Raw genomic sequence first — 21,662 nt, forward strand, 5'->3', positions numbered from 1 at the left:
TCGTCATTTGCGTGCCACATGTGTGCCCCCAACCCCACCCCAACACAGAAGCGCACTTTGTCACTCTTGGAGGAAATCCTAAGGCTTGTTTGTCCTTTGTGTGAGGGTAAATGAAGACATCTTTTGTTTGGTCGCGTATTTAGTGCCTTCTCCATCATTGAACGTTGTGTAGGGATTTGCTCTCAAGGAGATTTTTTCATCCTCGGACTTACTGATCGAGCGGCTCGCAGTCTTCCGTGGATAAAGTTCATATGCTGCGCCGTTTGTGCCTCTGCCGTCCTCCGGAGGCCAACTCCACCCGCTGGGGGTCATCAGGGGACCTGCCTGGGCAGGGCTGTCGTGCGCTACTCATTGGGAGCCACTGAAAAAGCGTTACCATCATCATTCAGTAAGCTAAGCTTTTGAAAGTCTAATTTCCTAACAAATTGGCTCTAAGCAAAACATTTTAACACGTTGAGTTTGGGGGGATAATGTTCTCAGGTTAGACAGAGTTGTAGTTTTTTTTTAATCTATAAAAAATGCATTCCCTCCCCCCGCCACCCCGGGTGCCTGGGTGGCCTAGTCGGGTGGCCTAGTTGGTTAAGCGCCCTGATTTGGGCTCAGGTCACGAACTCAGGTTCATGAGTTTGAACCCCACGTTGGGCTCTGTGCTGACAGCTCACAGCCTGAAGCCTGCTTCGGATTCTGTGTCTCCCTCTCTGTCCCTCCCTTGCTCCCACTCTGTCTCAAAAATAAACATTAAAAAAAAAAATGCTTTTAAAAAACATTCTCCCCTCCCAAAACTAACCCTCCATGAAAGAACTAAGGAATCCACCATCAATAAATTAGTGCCTATGATACATTCTTCCTTTTGTTTTTTCTCTGGGGGATTTGCTTTTTTTTTTTTTCAGTTAAAAGTGTACCCACTGTCTTGTGATTTGCTGTTTTCTCTCAGTATATGTGGATATATTTCCATTATACTACAACCCACCTCATTTATCAGCTGTACAGAAACCATTCTCTATTGATACCTAGTATCTATCAATATCACTTGTTCAACATTGGGTATTAGGAGTAAGTTTTTTGTTCCTTTTTTAAAAGATTTTATTTTTAAGTAGTCTCTACTCCCAACGTGGGGCTTGAACTTATAACCCCAAGATCAAGAGTCGCATGCTCTACCGACTGAGCCCGCCAGGCACCCCTTGTTCATTTTTTGAATAGATGAGTCACATGTTTCAGAATCATAAGGCATAAGGGTTTCAAAATCACAAGGCATAAGGGACAGAGATCTCTAACCTTGCCACCCAGTTCCTGTCCTTGGAGGCGGCACGTGTCAGTTTCTTGGGTATCAAGCTATTTAGTATGTGAGGAAAGCATATTGTTATTAGTTTGCTGGGGCTGCCATAACGAAATGCATTCTGGGTGACCTAAACAGTGGGAATTTTTCTCACAGTTCTGGGGGCTACAAGTCCACAATCAAGGTGTTGGTAGGTTTAGTTTCTCCTAGTGTCTCCGTGGCTTGCAGATAACCTTACCCTGTGTGCAGTACTCTTTCCCCCCACACCCCCCATGTGTCTCTGTGCAAGTTTCCTCCTCTTACAAGGACACCAGTCAGATTGGATTTAGGGCCCACCCTAACGGGCTCATTTTAACTTCATCGCCTCTTACAGGGCCCCGTCTCCAAATACGGTCTCCTTCTGAGGGACTGAGGCTGCAACATACAAATTTTGAGGGGGACACAGTTCAGCCCATAATACATATATATGTGTGTAGGTATTTACATGGTGTATGGTTTTGATACTTGTAGAGGTTTTTAAAAAACTACAGCTTTTCTGTAACCTTTTTCCAGCAGAATATTCGGGGATTAGTTGGTCAAGGGGTCTAGAGCTGGGAAGCAAAAAATGGGCCAGGGAACAGATCTTCACGGGTGTGAAGACGGGTGGGTGGGAAGGGAGAGTAATTCAGTTTAACACCGTGACTTAAAGGGATCCGGGGGCTGCCTGACCGAGCACAGTACTGACATGTGACAACTAAGGAGGAACTAAACCTGACCCGATGTCTTCAGTCTTCAAACAGAAATAGAAGGACCTGATGGTAAAGCTCTTTAACAAGGAGCAAAAGGTAGCTGCAGATCTGATTCGTTTGAAGGAAGGAAAAGGTCCTTTGATTGAATGGTGTTGCTTAAAGACGAGAAACACTGAAACGAGAGTTGGGGAACAAAGCAGCGGGTGACCCCGGCGGGGCAGGCGAGAGGCGAGGCGGCCGGACCGGTCGAAGCAGCGGCAGGGAGGGGCTGTGCGCGCCGCCGGTCCGGGGAGGGGGGCCCGGTGGGGGTGGGGGGAGGGGGGCGCTGCAGTGCCGCTGCTCGCCACACGGGGGCGGGCACCCGCGCTTCTGTGTCTTCTGGTGGGACGTCTTTGAGGCCGGTCGTCGCTAGAGGGCAAAACGGAACCTGGAGAATGGGCAAATGGACGTTTGAAGCCGGTGTAGCAAACGCAGTGTGCAGTGTGGCGGCTGGACACGTACGATTGCATCGATGGGGTAACGTTTTTGTCACCGCCTTGTGAAAACTTCCCTAGTTGAAGTTAAAATATCCTAGATGTTCATTTTTTTAAATTAATGTGAGCGAGGGAGCGGGGGAGGGGCAGAGAGAGAATCCCAAGCAGGCTCTGCACGGTCAGCACGGGGCCCCGATGTGGGGCTCGAACTCGTGAACTCGTGAGATCATGACCCGAGCCGAAATCGAGTCGGACACTTAACCTACCGAGGGCCCCTAGATGGTCCTCCTCTTGAGAAAACCTTGGGTTTGACATTTCTGTGAAAACGCGTGTACGCTTTCCCTTCAGGATCGTGACCCCGCCACGCCACCTCTCTCACAATACCAGTGGCTTGTGGGCAGTGAGCGCGGGGAGGAAAGCGGCCCTTGTACCGTCAGGGGACGCGGAGAAGTCCCCGCCGCGGCCGGCAAGCAGGAAGGGCCGCCGAGCCCAAGTGGAAGCGCATGTTGCGGGCCCAGGGAAGGACGGCCGGACGGCAGACTTGCGGGCTCCCTTCGGGGCGCCCTGGGAGCGCTCGACAGGTCTAGTGCTGACCTCCTCTGCTCGGTAGGGCGCCACTCACGTCACCCGTTGCTGTTGTGTTCCCGAGCCTTCAGTGTGACCTCCCCTCCCACCACACCTAAGCGCTGCCGGCTCCCCTGTCAGATGGCCTGCCCCTGCCCCGGTCCCGGCGCTGCTTCTCTCCGCGCGTTCGAGGCCCACGTCCCCTCCCCTTCAAAGGCAGTCACGCGCACAGGCTGACACACCGGACCACGGTAACCTGCTCCCACCCGCTCCCACGGGGCTCCTGCTCCTTGTCCCCAGCCCCGCCTCACAGCCTGGAGGGAAGGACCCTGTGTGCGGGGTGCCCCGCGACCCCCTGCGGCCAAGGCGCCGCTCCCCTCCCCGCGCGCTCTGGGCTAATTAAGGGCGCAGCAGGTCCCCACGGGCTCCGTCCGGCAGCCGGTCAGCGGGGTCCCCCCGCTCCTACAGCTCCGCTCCGGCACCTAGTCCGAGGCGCTCCGAGCTCTGTAAAATGGGTTAAGATCCGGTTTGCAGACCTTCACTGGGGGAAAGAGGGCCACAACAGCAGCAGTGGCGGGTGAGCGGCGCTTACGAGACTCCACGCTCTCCGACAAACACCTTTATTGAAGAAACCAGAGAGACAGATGGGGCAAGCAATTACGGCACCAGCTTCACACAAGGGTATGAGACCAAACAGAAGTACTTGCCCAAGTTACTCGGGATGGAACACAATTCTGCCAGTGCTCGCCATCTGCACGGAACAGATGTGGTCACAGTACTTGTATTTAAGTGGACATTTACCAGTTTACAGTAAGATCCCACTTATCACAGCAGAGCTCTCCCCTCCCCCTTGGCGTACAGCCCAAAAAGCAAAGAATGCCAACGTTAATGCAATATAAACGTTTCTTTGTTAACAATTTGACAGATACAATTTTTTACTAATCGAACTATCCACCGGTTCACTTAATCTTTAGTTTACTGTCTGAGGGAAAGGCAGTATGAGAACATAACCTGTTACTTTGGTCCCGGCCTCCCATTATACAGACCTGGACCCAGGATTCTAGATTTATAGCACAATCACTATCCCCGGTCTTTGACCGAGGCAGGCGTGTGGCGTCTGGCACCGTGAAAACCGCTCTGCTTCCTGGGCAGCGCTACGTGTGCCGCCTGTGTGGTTTCGTAACAACGTCTCTACACGTATCGAGGCCCATGTGCGGGCCGTCAGCTTCATTCCCTACTGCAGAAACTCAGCTTTAAATCTGTCTACCAAATCCTGACAATGACATTTGGTTCTGGATCGCGACATGAAGATCGAGCTATCTGAATGAGTCAAGTCAAAAGCTTATTCTTAATTTTTAGAATAAAGACATTTTCAAGGTTATAAAGAGTTTATAAATAACACTGTTCACAAGCAAATATCGATCTATTGACAATCGTTAAGAAGCTGAATGCACTGTCTTGAAATATATAAGGATTTTCATTAGGTTTAGATAAATTTAGACCACAGGTAAAACTTTTCCAGGCTATTTACTCAAGTTACTTACAATGTACACATTCCTGAGAATACCCCATTGTAGTGACGTTGTTTATTTCCAAATTGTTCTGCATTCAACTTAAAAGGTGTTTCTTCCCAAGAAACTGAACTTTTCTGTCAAATGCGCTCGATCGAATAGGAGAATTGGGTTCATAAAATGGATTCATTGCGAACTAGGAAAGACGAAGGCATTAGTGAGCTTGTCAAAGTAAAAAGGCTGACAAATCACAGATCTCTAGAAGGAAATTATTTTAACCTTTTAAATAAAATCATCAAAGACATCCAAAACAAAAGTCTGAAGATCATGTTTTCAAGTTGCACGAAAATGTTCCATTGTTAACAGTAACGCCCCCTTGGGGAAATTTTTGCCTTGGGGTTTTAGTTTTGAGAAGTACTTATGGCAAACTAATGGTGGTAGGATAAGTGTTGCCCATAGAAGCTAAACAAACTTTCAGGATTCACCCTGCGTCTGAAATACTAATTCTCTCACATTCGTTATAAATATGTGGATTAATCAGTAAGGCCCTTTGGCTACATGAAACTAAAAATCTACCATATGCTCATAGTTAAAGAGAAGAAGTTATACCACATTGCTATTAGGTTACTCTTATGTAATTTAACAATCTGGTTTTCAATACTGTCCTTTAACACATGGCTAAGTGATCAGTTTCTCAAACAGTATAATGACTATATCATAATATATGGGAGAAAACTGTTAAATGGAATCACTAATAAGGAAAAGGAGTTAACCAGTTTTTACAGCTTAAATCACTTGACGTTGTCCACCTTTGTAAGAGGGCTAAAGATTCTTATCTGCTACTTCTCACTAGGAATATTAACTGTGCTGATATGCAAAAAAAACCCTGTCGAAGTACAGAACACTTAAATTACTAAGAACATACTTCTGGCAGTGCAGTTTAACCACCGACGTCCTAGTAATATTTTATTTTTTCTAATTAAGCTTCAAGATAGGCGAGTGGCATCATTCTCCTTGAGTGACTGTTTGGTAAACTTCCCACCAGTTCATGATCTATAGTCACTGCGTTGTAACTTACTTGTAAAGCAGATGGAGAACATTTTAGATTAAAATTATGAAGCAATTTCCCTTATGCATGTAGCCTGCTTCCTTCTCTTTTTAGGATTCCCTGATAAAATCAAAACTATGTGCCAAAAGGGGGAAACTGAAACCAATTTAAAAATAACCAGCACGAGTTCTGTCCTAAGTACACGTTAGCCTGGCGGGGAAGACATGCCCGACGGGGGAGTTACCAAGGGCTACTTCTGACGGGGGCAGAGCTAGTCTGAGCTGGAAACCACCATATATAAGGGAGTTGCTGCCACGGGCCAGTTTCCGGTCACAGTTGCAATCCCTTTCTACAATCGGATTTGAAAACAGAACACACCATACCTTTATGTATAAATCGTAGACATCGGTAAAGAAGTTCTTTATTCCATCTTCTTGCCTTATGTCATGAAGCATAATGAATCTCATATGTAAAATAATTAAGGCATAATCTTAGAAATGAAAAATGAAAGTACTCAGGTGATAGGATACCCTTCCAATTAGTCACATGCACTGTATTATTCTGTGACGGAAAAGCAAAATATGTAAACTGGGTCTGAAGTTAGGTTTTATCTTAAAGAAAACATAATTTTTAAAGTTAGAAAATAACTATAAAATAAAGTAAAATCAACCGTATCGTTCAGATTAACCTTAGTTTTATAGGAGACTTGGTTTTAAAATTATCTGTTAAACAAAATGTGGGGTTTTTTCCTGTTAAAAAAAATAAAAGTAGCCCCCTAAATGGCAATTTCTACCCGACACTCTGAAATCCCCAGACTCGTAGTCTGGCAGCGAGGTCCCATGTTGTTCTAGTTCGTTACCCCAACCTTTGGAGACCTTCGTTACAAAGGTAAGGATATGACCTGCAGTGACAAACGCTGAAACAAACCACTCATTGAACTTGTCCACGGTTTTCAAGTACATGTTGTTCGACAGCCACATGTTCTCGTCCACGAGGTCGAGAGCAGCATGAGCTATGAACTGGTTCAGGTGACGATGATCATCCTAGACGACAGTGTGAGTAGCAGCAGATTAATATTTGCAGACAGCATCGAGAACGCCACCATCTCATTCTGTAAATTCTACGCAGTTTTCGGGGGTGGGGGAGCATTTTCTGCTTTTACTTCATTTACTACTGTCATGGGACTTACAAAAGATCTTAAGTGTTTTCATCTCACAGTCTGCTTTTTAATTTGGCAGCTAAAAGTCAACAAGTAGGAACAGCCAACCCACTAATAAATGGAACGTGCTCAACAAATTATACAGATTATTTTTCTAATTCTGCAAGAAGGAAGTTACCAAATTCAGTAACCACTGAAGCATGTGAAGAAAGAGGAGGTTAAAAAAAAAAAGAAAAAAGACATTCACATCTTTTTAGAGGAAGACGCGAAAAAATACATAAGTGGTTATGGATAAAGGAGGGCAGTTTAGGTAGGCTGGAGCCGAGGAGGTGGAGAACTAGAGGTGACCTTGGCTTGGGTCTCAGGGTCAGCGGGGGGCGGGGGACACAGGGTGAGCGGGGGACACGAGACCGCTGAGGTGGCGCTCTCGAAGGCCTGGCACAGGCCTCTTTCAGGCAGACGGAGCTCACGTGACAGGGGACCCGGGAGCGGCAGGACACGGTCCCGTCAGAGCGGAGCGTCCTTCACGTGGGCTTCACTGGGAGAGGCGGGACTGTCCCACCACAGTGCGGAGCGGGAATTCTCAACCTGGAATGGTCTTACTCCCGTGGAATTCTCTATTTCCAGATAGATTTTTCAAAGCACACTTCTTATGGGCTGAACTGAATTCTTATGTGGAAGTCCTACCCCCCGTCCCCAGTACCTCAGAACGTGGCCTTACTTGGAAAGAGGGTCACTGCAGACGTGGTGGGCATGCTAGGGCACGACAGCCCCTAACCCGGGATCCCTGGTGCCTTTCTAAAACAGGCGGTTTAGAGACAGACGCGCGCTGGGGAGCAGGCCGCGCAAAGACCGGAGTTCTGCCACCACGAGCCCAGGGGCTGCGGAAGCTAGCAGAGGGGCCTGGAACAGGCCTTCCCTGGCACGTTCGGAGGGGGCTGGCCCTGCCCCCGCCTCGTGCTCGGACCCGTGAGGCCACGAGCTTCGGTTACTCTAGGCAGCCCGGTCCGCGGTGCTCGGTCGGGTGGGCCCTGGGAGAGGCACCTTAATATGGCCTGCTTGCTGAGGACACGGTTCCTGGACCGGGCTGGGGGAGGGCCGCCAGTTGCCTCGGGATCCCCCGCGCAGCCAGGCAGGTTTACCTCAGGCACATCACCGTGACGAAGCGAATTTACTCCTTAGAGAAAGAGATTATTTGGTGTCTGGCTTAGCCGTGTTTCCCTCACTTTACGTGGATGACCAGTCACGAGGTCAGAAGAAAAACGCAGAACTGCCTTAAGAAGGTGAGTGGTAACAGAAGGGCTAAGGTCAAGTCACGCCACAAAGTGTTTTTACGTGCCCCAGAAACCACGTAAGCAGCCCTGTGCCACACGGCAACCGTTGTACGGAGACACCCCGACACAGAGTCGTAATGAGCCGCGCGCTCACGTGGATGCGACAAAGCACCTGACAGAGAACACAAATTCCTACGCATTTCAGTGGCAAGATTTAAGTGGCTGAAAAGCATCATACGCTGGACATTATGCGTTACGATTCATTTCAAAGCTCAATTCTTGTCTTGAAGGACGTGAAAGCTTATTCTGGAAGCTGGGAGAGACACAGCATAACCTGCCGGCAGTTCATCAGCGACACAGACGAGTACAGAGAGATGGGAGGCCGCCAGGGATTCTGCAGACCCTACGTTTACTCTGAACGGCAACAAGGAAGTTGGGTGGCGTCGCCGGGGAGGACGGCATGTGGGCACCCAGTCAGTGGGTGGTGCAGAAGGTCCCTGCAAACCGCGCCAGTCTCAGGGGCAGCGGGGGGACACGGAGGCAAGGGTCCTTCAACCCTCCCAGGTGTAAATGGACCTGCCGCGTAGGTCCTGATGGAAACGTCACTTGGGCGGAATGCGCTTCCGTGGCATTTCCGGTCAGTAGCAACTGTTCCTCCAGCCCCACAGCAGCTGGAAGTGTGTTTCTACGCGCTCACGGAGCAGCTTTTCAGAACGGGGGGCACGGGGAAGCACGTGTCAGAGAAGAGACCCAGGGCCTCCTGCTCGTCTGTGCCAAGCATGTGCTGAATGTAAGGGTGAGTCGACGACTCAGAGGACGGTCCCTCGCTGGCTTCTATCACCCTGTGGGACTGGGGAGCAAGCCTCATGTAACCGTGGTGGATTCCAGCTACCTCCGCGGTCCAGACCTCCCCCGGCTGTAAAATCACACCACACCCTTATAATTGCAACAGCATAAATCACGCTTACGAAATTGTTTATGTTTCCTTACGCACTTTGGATTCTGCTTTTCCAGCTGGCAAAAACTCCATTTCAAAAACTGGATTATCATGGTGGCCAACAATTACAAAGTAGAAGCTTCCAGACATTGTCTTCAATATAGCTCCTAATTAAATGAAAATAACACATACTTTTAGTACTCCATACTGAAAACCAAAAAGGTTTAACAAGAAGTCTAGAATTCAATTTTTTCCTTAAACTTGACATTGTAGCAGGGACCACAAAGCTTGTCGTGCTTTCCACTCTACTGCCATAGACATTTGGCTTTTGGACTATACAGATTACATGCCTGGGATATGTCCTGTAGAATCCAGTACTTGAGTTTTCATAGGGAACCTGGAAGACCTCTGATACAAAATCATAACAACAACATCCTCATGACCTGAGAGTTTAGAATATTCGGAGTAAGCTGGGCCAAACTCGGACTGGACCAGTTAGCATTATTAGCACTAACAATGGGAAAAACGAATGAAGGGTGATTTTGTCCTCTTCCTACCTGAAGTATGTATAATACAAATCTAAGTCTCTGCAAGTACAGGAGCCTAGGATATGCTTCCTCCTCCAGCAATATTCATAAGAAAGGAAGACATGGGGCCCCCGGCTGGCTCAGTCCCCGGAGCGTGCAACTCCCGATGCTGTGTAATCCTCAAGGTCCCTCTAAGGGATCCATCATCGTTCTGTTTCTTCCACCAGGAGGAAACGGACATTGGGAGGTTAAGGTCCGTGCCTGTGGTCACATCATCAGTAAGTGGCAGAGCGAGACCCGAACCTAGCTTTGTCTGATTCCAGAGACCCTGTGCTAAAAATACATACAGAAATCCTTCCGCCCATCTGTCTGTCCGTGCAGATTTTGATGATGCTAAAAGCCACAGAAGCACGGATCCTCCCCTGCGACTGCTTCCCCCCTGACTTTGTCTTCATTTTATTTCTTCAGCAAACCTGTTAATCCTAGTTCTAAGACTTCTTAATGCCTCAGATGTCTTTCTTTTTGGATTATGATTTCTTCCATCTTTTCTAGAATATAAAACTGTGTCTTCCTTTGTTTTTTTTTTTTCTTTTTTTTTAAATTTTATTTTTAAGTAATCTCTATACCCAACCTGGGGCTTGAACTCACCACCCCAACATCAGGGGTGCGAAGCACCAGGCACAACAACATCTGGCTCACGGGAGGTGCTCAGCAAATGTGATCTAGAACAGCATGGAGGAGCGTACGCACATGGAGGTGTGTGGACCCTTACGGCCTCCACACGGGGCAGCAGTCTGGTTACCTGAGAGTATACAGTCTCACGGAGTGTACGGTGACACATGTCAGAGCCCAGGGCTCATCGAGCCACACTGGGACTTCTGCTCATTCACAGAGAACATCAGAACACCTGAAACGTATTTCCTAACCAGCACAACCTTTGTTAAGGAAATCGAGGGACAGCTGGCACTTTTACCTCTGGACTTGGAAGGCCCACGACTGGAAGACAAGGCAGATGGGACGTTCTTTGGGCACGATGAGGCCAAGAGGACTTCAAACGTTATTTGGGGCAGGTGTTGGCCCACCACAGCCAGCAGGCCAAATCTGGCCTTGTCCACCCTTTCATTACGGTCTAAGGCTGCCTTTGCCCGACAACAGAATGGCAGAGTGGGGCAGCTCCGACAGAGACCATCCGACCCTTTACAGAAAAGTCTGAGGGGGAAGATGAGAAAAAGGCCCAAACAGTAAAACTGAGTAACAAACACAGCAGGAATGCTATAAAAGCTACGCAGAACCAGGAGAATCAGCAGTGATTCTCAAAAGAAAGAAATTCTCAAGGGGAAGGGGGATGGGAGCTGGAAATGTCAACAAAGTCGACAATGATCTCATTAATTGCAATAGGTTTCACGGCTAGAGTGTGCCAAGGGAAGGGCTTAATTCGTTCGGTACGAACACTTAAGCAGCAGCAGCACACTATACACGTAGAAGGAAGCTAAGCCTCATTCCTATACCTGCAGTGTCCGTACAGGGTGAGGATAAACAGAAAGGGGACCGAAGGAACCATAACCACATAAAGGTTATGTCGCAAACCGTCCCGCTGGGCAGAACTTGAACTGCCAAGAATTTCACAGCAGCTGAAGGAGTACTGTAACTACCGGATTCTACAGGGAAAGCTGGAAGGTTACTCCTTTAATATTTGAGGCTTATTATGCTCAGGTGGTAGGCAAAAGGGAGACGCACTTTAGAATTCTGTGCTGATACACTCAAGTTTCGGGGGGGGGGGGAGGCGGCGGGGTGGATGTTTTATGTCTGCACCGTCTGATGTGGTAGCCGCTGGTGGCTACTGTGTCTGCAAGACTGAATCTGGAACTTCACTTAATTTTCATTAATTTAAAAGGCCACATGTGGTTAGTGGCTTCTGTATTGGACGGTGCAGCTCTAGAACAGTGATTTGAAACGTTTTTAAAGCTTTGCAACCTCTGGGGCGCCTGGGTGGCGCAGTCGGTTGAGCGTCCGACTTCAGCCAGGTCACGATCTCACGGTCCGTGAGTTGGAGCCCCGCGTCAGGCTCTGGGCTGATGGCTCGGAGCCTGGAGCCTGTTTCCGATTCTGTGTCTCCCTCTCTCTCTCTGCCCCTCCCCCGTTCATGCTCTGTCTCGCTCTGTCCCAAAAATAAATAAAAAACGTTGAAAAAAAAAAATTTAAAGCTTTGCAACCTCTTCAACCTTCCCTCCATCCGCAAAGCAAGTATTACTTAGGGCTACAGTATGTAATACAAATAAAGCAACTGCCGTGTGTGTGTGTGTGTCTGCTCGATTTTCCCATCACCCAAAATGGGCCCTTCAAGCATCTCCAAGGACGACTAGGTCTCGGGGTGTGGAGGAAATGGCTACACGGAACTTGGCAACGGATTAAACTGGGGAACTGAGGAAGCGGCAAGAACCAAGGATGTTCCCAAATGCCTGAGATGATCAAGCAGAATATCAAGATGAGTCTATTCGCCAAGAAAGGAAATAGGAGAGGGAAAAAAGAGGGATGAAACGAACACGTCGCTTCTAAACATGTGGTGGCAGGCAGAACAGCACGCCCCGCGGTGTCCACATCCTAATCTCGAAAACCTGCGAGTGCTAATGTACGGGCAGAGGGGAATGAAAGCTGCAGGTGGAACTGAGGGCGCTCAGCTGACTTCAAGATCGGAAAAGGAGCCTGGACGAGCCAGGTGGGCCCAATATAATTACAATGCTCTTTAAAAGTGGAAGAGAGAGGCCCACGCGAAAAGTCAGAAGGAGGGTCACGAAGACGTCACGCTGGCGGGGCTGAAGCTAGAAGAAAGAGCCAGGAGCCAAGGAACGCGCGCGGCCTCGAGAAGTTGGAAAGCACAAAGAGAGCCCCGCTTCCTGCTCCAGAGGGGAGCACAGCCCTGCGGATACCCGGATTCCAGCCCGGGGAGGCCCGTGCCGGACGTCTAGGCTGCTACGGAACTGGAAGAATAAATTCACGTTGGTGAAACCGCTCAACTGGGGAGGATTTGTTCAGGAGCAGAAAACAGACGTCAAGGCTGAAAAGCCTACAGGAGTGAAAAAAAGGAAATACTCGAAGCGCTAGCAGAAGGTAGGTGCGTTCTATAGGGAGACTGAGGACGGAGGGAGTTCGCTTACCACGGGAGGAAGCTTTCAAAGCACTGTGGGAAAGGCCCAAGGGAGGGGAGTGAGGGGCTCGGGTGTGGCAAGGGGAAGCTACTCAGGCAGCTGGGGGACGATGACGTAGAGAACGGAGGCTGTGTCTGTCTCCCAGCACCCATCCCTCACGCCCGCAGGGGAGCCCGGCACGTAGGAAGGGCTCCACGCCTGCAGGGGGGAACTGCGCGGGTAGGGACAACAGCTGCGAGCGGTCGGGCAAAGCTGAAAACACGAGAACGAGAGGCAGGCCGGGATTAACTAGCCTCGACGCAGCAAAGAATCTTCTGAATGTTCTGGTGCTGAGGCCCTCCTGGTCCTAGAGGCCTAACAGAAGTCTGTGATGAAATAACTGCACCTTTGTATGAAGCTGAGGTTGGGGCGCTCGTGAAGAAACCCTCCATGACCAGAGACTGGACTCTCCCCGGGGTGCGAACAGCGGCCGTCACTGATGGTTATGCTGACCTGAGCTGCTCCGGAGACGGACAACTAAAATTAATGTAGTGATAACAAAAAGCTCTCCACTATCTTGAACGGAGAGAGGGTGTCTACGTGATGGAAGAACTCGGGCGATGATGGGGTGGGTGCCTGGCTGGCTTGGCTGGAGGAGCGAGCGACTCTTCATCTCAAGGTTGTGCGTTCAAGTCCCAAGCTAGGCGTACAGGTTATTTAAGCCTTAGTGCCGCCCCCCTGCCTTTCTTTTTAACTTTTCTTTTTTTTAACGTTCATTTTTTTGAGAGACCGCATGAGTTGGGGGGAGGGGCAGAGAGCGGGAGACAAAATCCAAAGCAGGCTCTGGGTTGTTTGCACACAGCCCGATGTGGGGCTCAAACCCACGGACCATGAGATCATGACCTGAGCCGAAGTCGGACACACAACCGACTGAGCCACCCGGGGGCCCCAGCCCTTTTTTAATATAAAAATGAGACCACAAATCTGAGGCTGGTATCAGAAGGGCAAAAGCACAAAACGAATGGGAATGTGTCCGGTTAGAAAAACAAAAGTCACCTTACACTACCATCAAGAAAAGGGAAGAAAGGTCACCTGGTACAGAAGTAACAAGATGCAGGTCTGCTGAATCAGCATGATTTTCAACCATTTTTCGTGTGTGTGTGTGTGTGTGTGTGTGTGTGTGTTTCTCTAGAATGTGCCTGCACGCAGGGGAGGGGCACAGAGAAAACGTTAGGCAAGCTCCACACCCTGTGCAAAGCCCGACCTCCGGCATGGGGCTAGAGCTCACAGCCTTGGGATGATGAGCTGCACCTAAATCAAGAGTCATTAGCTTAACTGACTGAGCCACTTGGGTGCCCCCCCAAAGCATGACTTGTTTTTTGTTGTTTTTTTTTTTTAAGAGGCTGCTGGGTGGCTCAGTCAGTTAAGCCTCTGACTCTTGACTTTGGCTCAGATCACAATCCCATGGTTTCATGGGATCGGGCTCTGCTGACCGTGCGGAGCCTGCTTGGAATTTTTGTCTCCCTCTCTCAGCTCCTCCCCACTAGTGCAGTCTTCCTCTAAAAACTTTGAACTGGGTTGGAAGGAATGGTCTGGAAAGAGCTAGTGCAGGAACAGAGGATGTCTAAGCTGAGGGGGGGAGGGGAAGACCTTTCTGGGGGTGGAGAGTGAGAAAGAGCAGGATCTTACCATCAAATAGAATAGATGCCATCTCAAAGCAAAGATTTGACTACGGATGGCAAATTGGCCCCTGCTGGTGCGGTTCTCATTAACCAGTAGTGACTGCCGGGACCTGGTGCTGACTTAACATGGAGACAAAGTTCTAGCACGAAAGCTAGCTGTGATCAATGATCCACATCTTCTGGGGGTTTGGGAAAGGGCAGTACGCTACGAGAGTGCCACGTACTTAACTCTGGACTAAACAGATCTTTCAAATCGCGCCGGAGGCCGAGTCTTGGGCTGCTCCTTTGAGGCCAAGTGGAAACTCCTTTGGGTCAATGTTACTGAGCACTTTCCAACAATTAAAATAGAACTACCAGGCTGCCTTTGAGAGGACTAAACCCTTCCTCTCACATGACAGGGCCCACGATGAATTTTCCAGCTCCAAACGACAACAGTACCCTCGTAAACAAAACCAAATCCGATTAGCTGAATGACCTACAAAAAGGCAAGATGGAGCCAAGCTCCTGAGCTGGCCGACGCCTGCAGGCCGAAACGCGATGTGCCCTGGCCGGGCGGCCTGTGATAAGCTCAGCCGCCCCGGGGCTGACCAGATCCGGCCCGGCTGCCCGCGGGCGGGGTGGGGGGACCAGGCCAAGACCCGCGTCACGCGGGCCCCGAAACGTCCTTGGGAGCTCCCGCCCCCTACTTACTCCATTCCCTACCTGCTGGGAGAAGCTGACGACGGAAACCGCCACTCCGCTCCCGCCGCAGACCCGCGCTCGGCAGCCTCTATGGGAACTCCCTGGGCAATGCTCGCGGGACTGCGCGGTTGAGGTCTCACGAGAAGTGGGAGGGACTTCCGGTCAGCGGACCGAGCGGCAACGCGCGTGCGCCGTGGTCCTCCAGGCAACGGCCGTTGGGCTTGGCAGCGTCGGGGAGGGGCGGGATCAGCGCTGAGCCGGGCGAACCCTAGTCGTACTTTGTTTTCTCTTGTTGCCTCACTACCGGTCCCCGCCCTCCAGCGGCGTGGGAAAGCCGCGCGTGAACCGCGGCCCCGCCCACCCGTGAGAACCTCGGGGGAAAGGAAGTGCGTGTCTGCCAGAGTTCCTGGTTCAGAGCGGGAGGCCGATTAAACCGTCGAACGGTTTTGTCGTTCCCGACTGCCTTCCTTTTTCCCCCGCACCCAGGCAGAGCATGGGCTCAGAAGGCAGGGATTCGCCTCGTCCTGAGCCTGCAGCTGGGGCTGGCTGTCAACTTGGGCCGAGGCAGCCCGGGCTGGAGGGGGCTTCGCGGCGAAGCCGGCGCCTGATGTCTCAGGTACCTACACTGGCCTCCTCCTCGGGGACCAGGGGAAACGTGGCCTCTTGTTTGCTTTCGTTATAGCTTTTTCCCTCCTCCTTCTCCCCGCTTGGCCTCTTAGGGTTTCCCCGGAGGCCACTGGTCTGTCGTCAGAAATTCATGGTTCCTCCTCCCGCCGGGTAACCCGTAACCATTCTTTCTTCCAGTTCGCCATGCCCTCCACATCTGACGTGTTGAGTCAAGATGAACTGCGAAAAAAGCTATACCAGACGTTTAAGGATCGGGGTATACTGGACACACTCAAGGTATCTGTTTTGGGCCTGTCACATAACTTTGACGAGTGTAATCTGTAACAGGTAGTCCCATTGAAACCTATCCAGGTTTTGGGTTTTAAAAATAGGACATAGGTTGTATTGGTGAGTTACCTTTGTACGTTCCTGCAAAACTCTTTGTTCTGGAACAGAAGTCTTGAAGATGGTGTAGAGTTTGAGCCGTCTTAAAAGGGCTTATTCAAATAATAGATTTACTGGACTGACATTAAGGTAGTGGCAGGTAACTATAAAAGGAACACATTTTGGTAAAGTTGGACTTGGTTTATAAATCTAGCTTGCAAGTCCTGAATGACTAAGTGGTTTTGTAATAGTACTCCCTTTTGAACGAGGGATATTGGCATTCTACAGGAAACATTGTACTGCTTACCATAGAATAATTTAGGGAATGAGAAATTTCTTCCCTTAAGGTGGATTGAAATGTATTAGTATTTGGGCGGCAAATATTAGTACACATTGTATGAACAGCAAGGAGTAGGATTGGCTCACGTGTTTTCATTGTATACATTTCAAAAGTATATTTTATATTCAAAAAGTCAAACTAGGGAAAAGTGAGCTTCTTAAAAAATCTTTCTCCCTCATTGTTTTGGTAACCTCAACCTTTAGATTCAACTGAGAGAGAAAAAACATGGAGGAACGTCATCTGTCATACACTAATTGTGGTTTTGTTTTTTAAAGATTTTATTTTTAAGTAATCTCTATACCCAGTGCAGGGCTCGAACCCACAAACCAGAGACTCGGAGTCCCACCCTCTGAGCCTGCCAGGCACCCCTCCTTTTTAATGTTATGTGGTGAACATTTTCCTGTGTCCTTGAAAGTTCCTTGAAATCCTCATTCTCAATGATAACAGGCCTGTCTGAATGTGTGGGTAATTTATGTAGCAGGCCCCTGTTGAAGATGTACCTTCTACCCAGGTGTACACATTCCTTCAATTGTCTTTTTTTGGTCTAGGATAGGTTAAGTGGCATTACTGACTCAAAAGGATGAGCAGTTTTAAGGCTCCTGGTATGAGTCTTTTTCTAGAAAGGTAGTAATAGTATATATTTCACCAGCAACTTGGTAATGCTTATTTCTTGGATGCTACAATGACTTTTTTTTAAACATTGGAAAATCCTTATTTTAAAAATCTTCTTTAATGCTTATTTTTGAGCGGGCGAGGGGCAGACAGAGACAAAATCTGAAATCGGTTCCAGGCTCTGAGCCTTCAGCACAGAGCCTGACTTGGGGCTCAAACCTGGGAATGGTGCGATCATGACTTGAATCAAAGTTGGATGCCCAATCACCGCAGCCACTCAGGTGCCCCAGAAAACCTTTATTTTAATATTCCTTTGATTATTGAGGTTGCACATATTTTCTGGATATTCATGTTTTTTTGTGGATTGGCAACTTCTGTTCCTTGCCCATCCCCCCTGAGGTGTTTTCTTTTAATAGAAACTTAACCTGTGTTCCAGTTTTGCAGCAGTACATTATCTCGGTGTTCAATTTTAACTTGGTTCTAAAAATCCTGATGTTATATTTTTAATATGGCCAAATCTGTTATTTTTTTTGCTGATTATTCTCAGTTCTTCTCCACTAAAATGGATACTCACCTCAAGTTTTTAAAGAGCTCCCTTTTTTTTTTAACCGTTAAATCTTTAACCCACTTGGAATTGTCCTATATGATGCATTAATACGCTTTCTAATGTGGCATGGTCCTTGGATTCCTGGCCAAGCCATATTTTCTCTTAACGCTACTTCTGGATTTGATTTGAGGGTGTTTTATTTCAGATCTGGAGTCACAACTGCTACTAATCTGTCCTGAACCTTTTTAAGCTGTCCCGGTTTGGGTTTGGTATCGGGATTATGCTAGCCTTGCTCACTTTACAAATGGAGTGTATCTGCTGGAGACCTACTGTTTGCTTTTTTGCAGCTGGCTGTCAGGTTCTATTATTCCAGTCTAACCAATGGCAAGACAGATTTTTACCTCCTAAGTCTAAGGTCACTTTTATTTTCTGCATTCAATGACTGTGGCCTGAGTGAGTTTTAATTCTTAAAACCCACTGAATTTTTTAGTGGCCTAATTCACATTCCCTTTGGGTATTTGAAAAGAATTTGTATTTGCGGTGAAGTACAAAGTTGGATCTCTTAAATGGGCTTTATCAACTCTTGTTCCTTACTTTGAGTCTACTGTTAACTTGTGAGGCAGATATACTGAGGATCCACAAGTCCCTACTCTTCCTCACCCACAATAATTGTACTTAATTCTGTTGTAGGAACCTTAATTCTGAATGAATTTCCCTCTTCTCATTGGCTGCTGGAGAGCTCCCGGCCAGTTTTGCAATTCCTTCCAGCAAGGGCTGGTTGGCGTGCTTTTGTGTTTGTTGAGTTGGGGATTCATCTGTAATGCCCTCTTCTCCCCCCACCCACCTTAGTTGTACTTTCTGCTTCTATTCCTCCTCTAAATTTTATCCTATTTTAGTACTTGTGTGCAAGACCCCCTAAATCATTATATTAATGAAGCTGGGTCTAAATAGGTTACTCAGTATGTTATAAATCTCATTAAATCACCTCTAAATTTTACTGGTGGAGGATGCTATAATTTCTCGTTCTATTTCTGTTACTGACTACACTAGATGAAGCAGGGCATGTGTACTCTGAGTAAAAATGTCTTGTTTTACTGCGGGACTTGAGATGTGTACTAAGTCCTGTACTGGTAATGACCTACCGTTGTACCCTTGAGCTGAAGGATAAAAGAGGTACAAGAACTCAATTGGTTTCTTGGATTCTATTAATATGAATTGATAGGGAATATTTACTGCTGAATCCCACAAGTCTAGGTGGCATTCTTTGTTTTTTTTTTTTTTTTTTACTATCTTTTTGTCATGTTTATTTTTGAGAGCCACACAGCGTGAGTGGGGGAGGGGCAGAGAGAGGGAGACACAAAATCCGAAGCAGGCTTCAGGCTCTGAGCTGTCAGCACAGAGCCCGACACGGGGCTGGAACTCAGGAACCGTGAGATCATGACCTGAGCTGAAGTCGGACGCTTAACCGACTGAGCTACCAGGCGCCCCCCCTAGGCAGCGTACTTTTTTTTTTTTGTGATTTTAAATTATTTTTTAAAATTTACATCCAAATTAGTTAGCATATAGTGCAACAATGATTATAGGAGTAGATTGCTTAGTGCCCCTTACCCATTTAGCCCATCCCCCCCCCCCCAGGCAGCATACTCTTAAACTCAGTCCAATTGTAGGTTTCCAGATGATATGCAAAACAAGAGAACAAATACCAGTAGTCTGAGTAACTTAGGGAATTTTGTTAAAGCCCAAATGAATAACGTTAGTGTTAAAACCTTGAGAAACTGACCTACTTTTGAACCCTAATTTTCTCACTTACAAAGTGAGAATTCCTGTACTTGAGTGTCTTGAGATGTAAATACTCGATGCGAAAGTACATCTTAGTAAGTTTTGGGGTTGACTCATTTCACTTGCATATGTGATTTCCCTTATGGGAACTCAACTTTATTTTAACTAACCAATATGCCCGATATTTTCGTACGTTCCAACAGTCCACAGAGGTGAGAAATGGGCAGAATTGTCTCCTCTACTTGATAGCCTGATTTAAAAAATGCTGAGATGGGCTCCTGGGGAAGTGAAGTTAGAATCTGCCTGCGTTTGGCTGACCACCAGTTGAGCTCAGAAGCTGTGAAACATGTTTCTTTTTCAGAACCCCGTGGGCTACTTGTGTCACAGGGTAAGACCATGTACAGGGGAAGGCTCCTGACTTTGGGTCCTGGACCTAGAACCATACTGGAAATGAGGAGTCTAATGCATGGGTCAATCCTGTATAACTCCGGTTGAGCGATTCTGCTCAAAACGTTTTCCCTCCTGTTTGGTTTTGGTTGTTTGAGCTAGACACAACTCCGGAAGCAGCTGATTCACGAATTGATGCACCCTGTCGTGAACGGAGAGGTGCAGCCCCAGTCCGTTCCAGTGGAAGGGAGTGCCCTCCTGATAGGCACCTCTAACTCTCTGGTGGCAGATCACTTGAAGAGATGTGGCTATGAGTATTCGCTTTCTGTTTTCTTTCCGGAAACTGGTGTGGCCAAAGAAAAGGTAAAGTGTTGAGTCTTCTGTTTTTGAATTTTCTGTTAATAGCTTCTTTCTAGGTAATAGTAAGTGCTGCGTAACAGCCGAGTGTTCCTTGGCTAGCTACGTCCATTACTCCCTCATCTTTGAGTTCCCGTCCTACATTCTGTAAAGGAGCAAAGGAGTACTAAACTTGATGGTATATCGTTAGCAATTCCATGGAAGCTCCGTTAGTCTTGGGTAAAATCATGATGCGCAGTCACTAAGTTTTGGAGCTAGAATTGGTCTCCCGATCTGTGTAGTCTAAGACGCAGAGTTGCCATTTATGTTGACGGTTGGAAGCTTGTCACCGTCGTGGCGACACCACAGGTATCCTCTGCATTGTGGAGGAGGAACCAGCCTCTGGAGAGGTGAAGTAGTTTGTTCAAGGTCATATGATTTGTAAATAATGATGCTGGGCAGTAAATCTAGATCTCTAAAACATGCTGTTTTTACTAAGTCTCTTCAGATACTTAGATTCCTTGGGATTACACTAGAGAAGTGAAGGGTACAATCATTTATAAAAATCTGTGGCATGCTCAAATACTAAAACACCTGTTTTTACCACTTTCCTGATGACTTTCTGTTCAATGGGAATGGTAGAGAAATCTAGCCCTGCTTGATTTTAAGGGTTGATACAGCAAACTGCCTATTTTTTTTTTAATAGACTTAATTTTTTTTAGAGCAGTTGAGGTTCAGAGCAAAATTGAGCAGAAAGGAAGGTACCCCATGTGCTCCTTGCTCCCGCTCGTGCACAGCCTGCCCTGCTAGCAACATAATTAGATACATTTCCACAGTGGGACCTACATGGTCACATCCTCACTGAAGTCCATAGTTTAACGGTTGGTGTTGTCTCTGTGTTTTTACTCCTGATCTTGTCGATAATTGTCATCCAAAAGCTTCCTATTAAGAGGTTTTAACAAAATAAGAACAGTGTTAGTATTTGAGAATCTAATATGCTTTATTAACGACCAGATTTTATTAACATTAGGGGTTCTTTTTGGGTCCCTCAATCTTTAAGCTTTTTTGTTTTTTTGTTACTTTTTAAAGTTTATATCTGAGAGAGCATGAGAGAGCGCGCGTGCACACACAAGCTGGGGAGGGACAGAGGAAGATCGAGAATCCCTAGCACGCTCCGGGCCGTCAGCGCAAAGCCTGACACGGGGCTCGAACCCAGGCACTGTGACCTCATGACCTGAGCCGAAGTCAGATGCTTAACAGACCGAGCCACTCAGAAGCCCCTGTTGTTTGTTTAAAGGAAGCTCTGTGCCTAACGTGGGGCTTGAACTCAAGACCCCGAGAACAAGTGTCACGTGTTCTACCGACTGAGCCAGCCAGGTGCCCTGAAGTTTCTAATTACATGACCCAGTTGGGCATGTTGCATGAGTCATAGGCAGTTACATAGCTGTTCCGGCAATAGTTAACCTGCTCATCTACTTAAAGGTGTTTACTATAAAATGCTGTGCAGAATATTTTCCTGAAAGGAAAACCCTGTCAGTGTTCCGAGGGAAGTCCTAGTACATGATGTGTGTTGTAGTAGAAATACAGATTAAGAATAGCCACCCAAAATGTTTAAAACTATTTTAGATAGGCTTTTGTCAGTCATGGTTGTAAAGACGGTAAAACTTGGTATTTTGAACCAGTAGT

The 21,662-nt window shown here is 47.7% G+C and overlaps 2 protein-coding genes across 6 annotated transcripts in view; one reads left to right on the forward strand and one right to left on the reverse strand.

The window, feature by feature from the left end:
- Positions 1-21,662, forward strand: part of OFD1 (OFD1 centriole and centriolar satellite protein) — an 80,630-nt gene that overhangs the window by 22,918 nt on the left and 36,050 nt on the right. For 2 of the 5 annotated variants that reach the window (XM_053202086.1, XM_053202085.1), the window contains 2 exons: positions 15,790-15,888; positions 19,803-20,003. In XM_053202086.1, the coding sequence (XP_053058061.1) occupies positions 15,796-15,888; positions 19,803-20,003 (294 nt within the window). In that variant the 5' untranslated portion in view covers positions 15,790-15,795. Of the gene's footprint in view, positions 1-15,225; positions 15,602-15,789; positions 15,889-19,802; positions 20,004-21,662 lie in introns of those variants that run through there. The other 3 variants (XM_053202087.1, XM_053202083.1, XM_053202084.1) reach the window with 3 other exon arrangements.
- TRAPPC2 (trafficking protein particle complex subunit 2) lies at positions 3,646-15,161 on the reverse strand. Its single transcript, XM_053202096.1, has 5 exons — positions 15,007-15,161; positions 9,028-9,137; positions 6,495-6,643; positions 5,984-6,065; positions 3,646-4,748 (listed from the first exon to the last, which is right to left on the reverse strand). The coding sequence occupies exons 2-5, from the start codon at positions 9,118-9,120 to the stop codon at positions 4,650-4,652; spliced, it is 423 nt and encodes a 140-aa protein (XP_053058071.1). The 5' UTR covers positions 9,121-9,137; positions 15,007-15,161; the 3' UTR covers positions 3,646-4,649.

This window comes from Acinonyx jubatus, chromosome X (assembly GCF_027475565.1).
Source record: "Acinonyx jubatus isolate Ajub_Pintada_27869175 chromosome X, VMU_Ajub_asm_v1.0, whole genome shotgun sequence".
NCBI lineage: Eukaryota > Metazoa > Chordata > Mammalia > Carnivora > Felidae > Acinonyx > Acinonyx jubatus.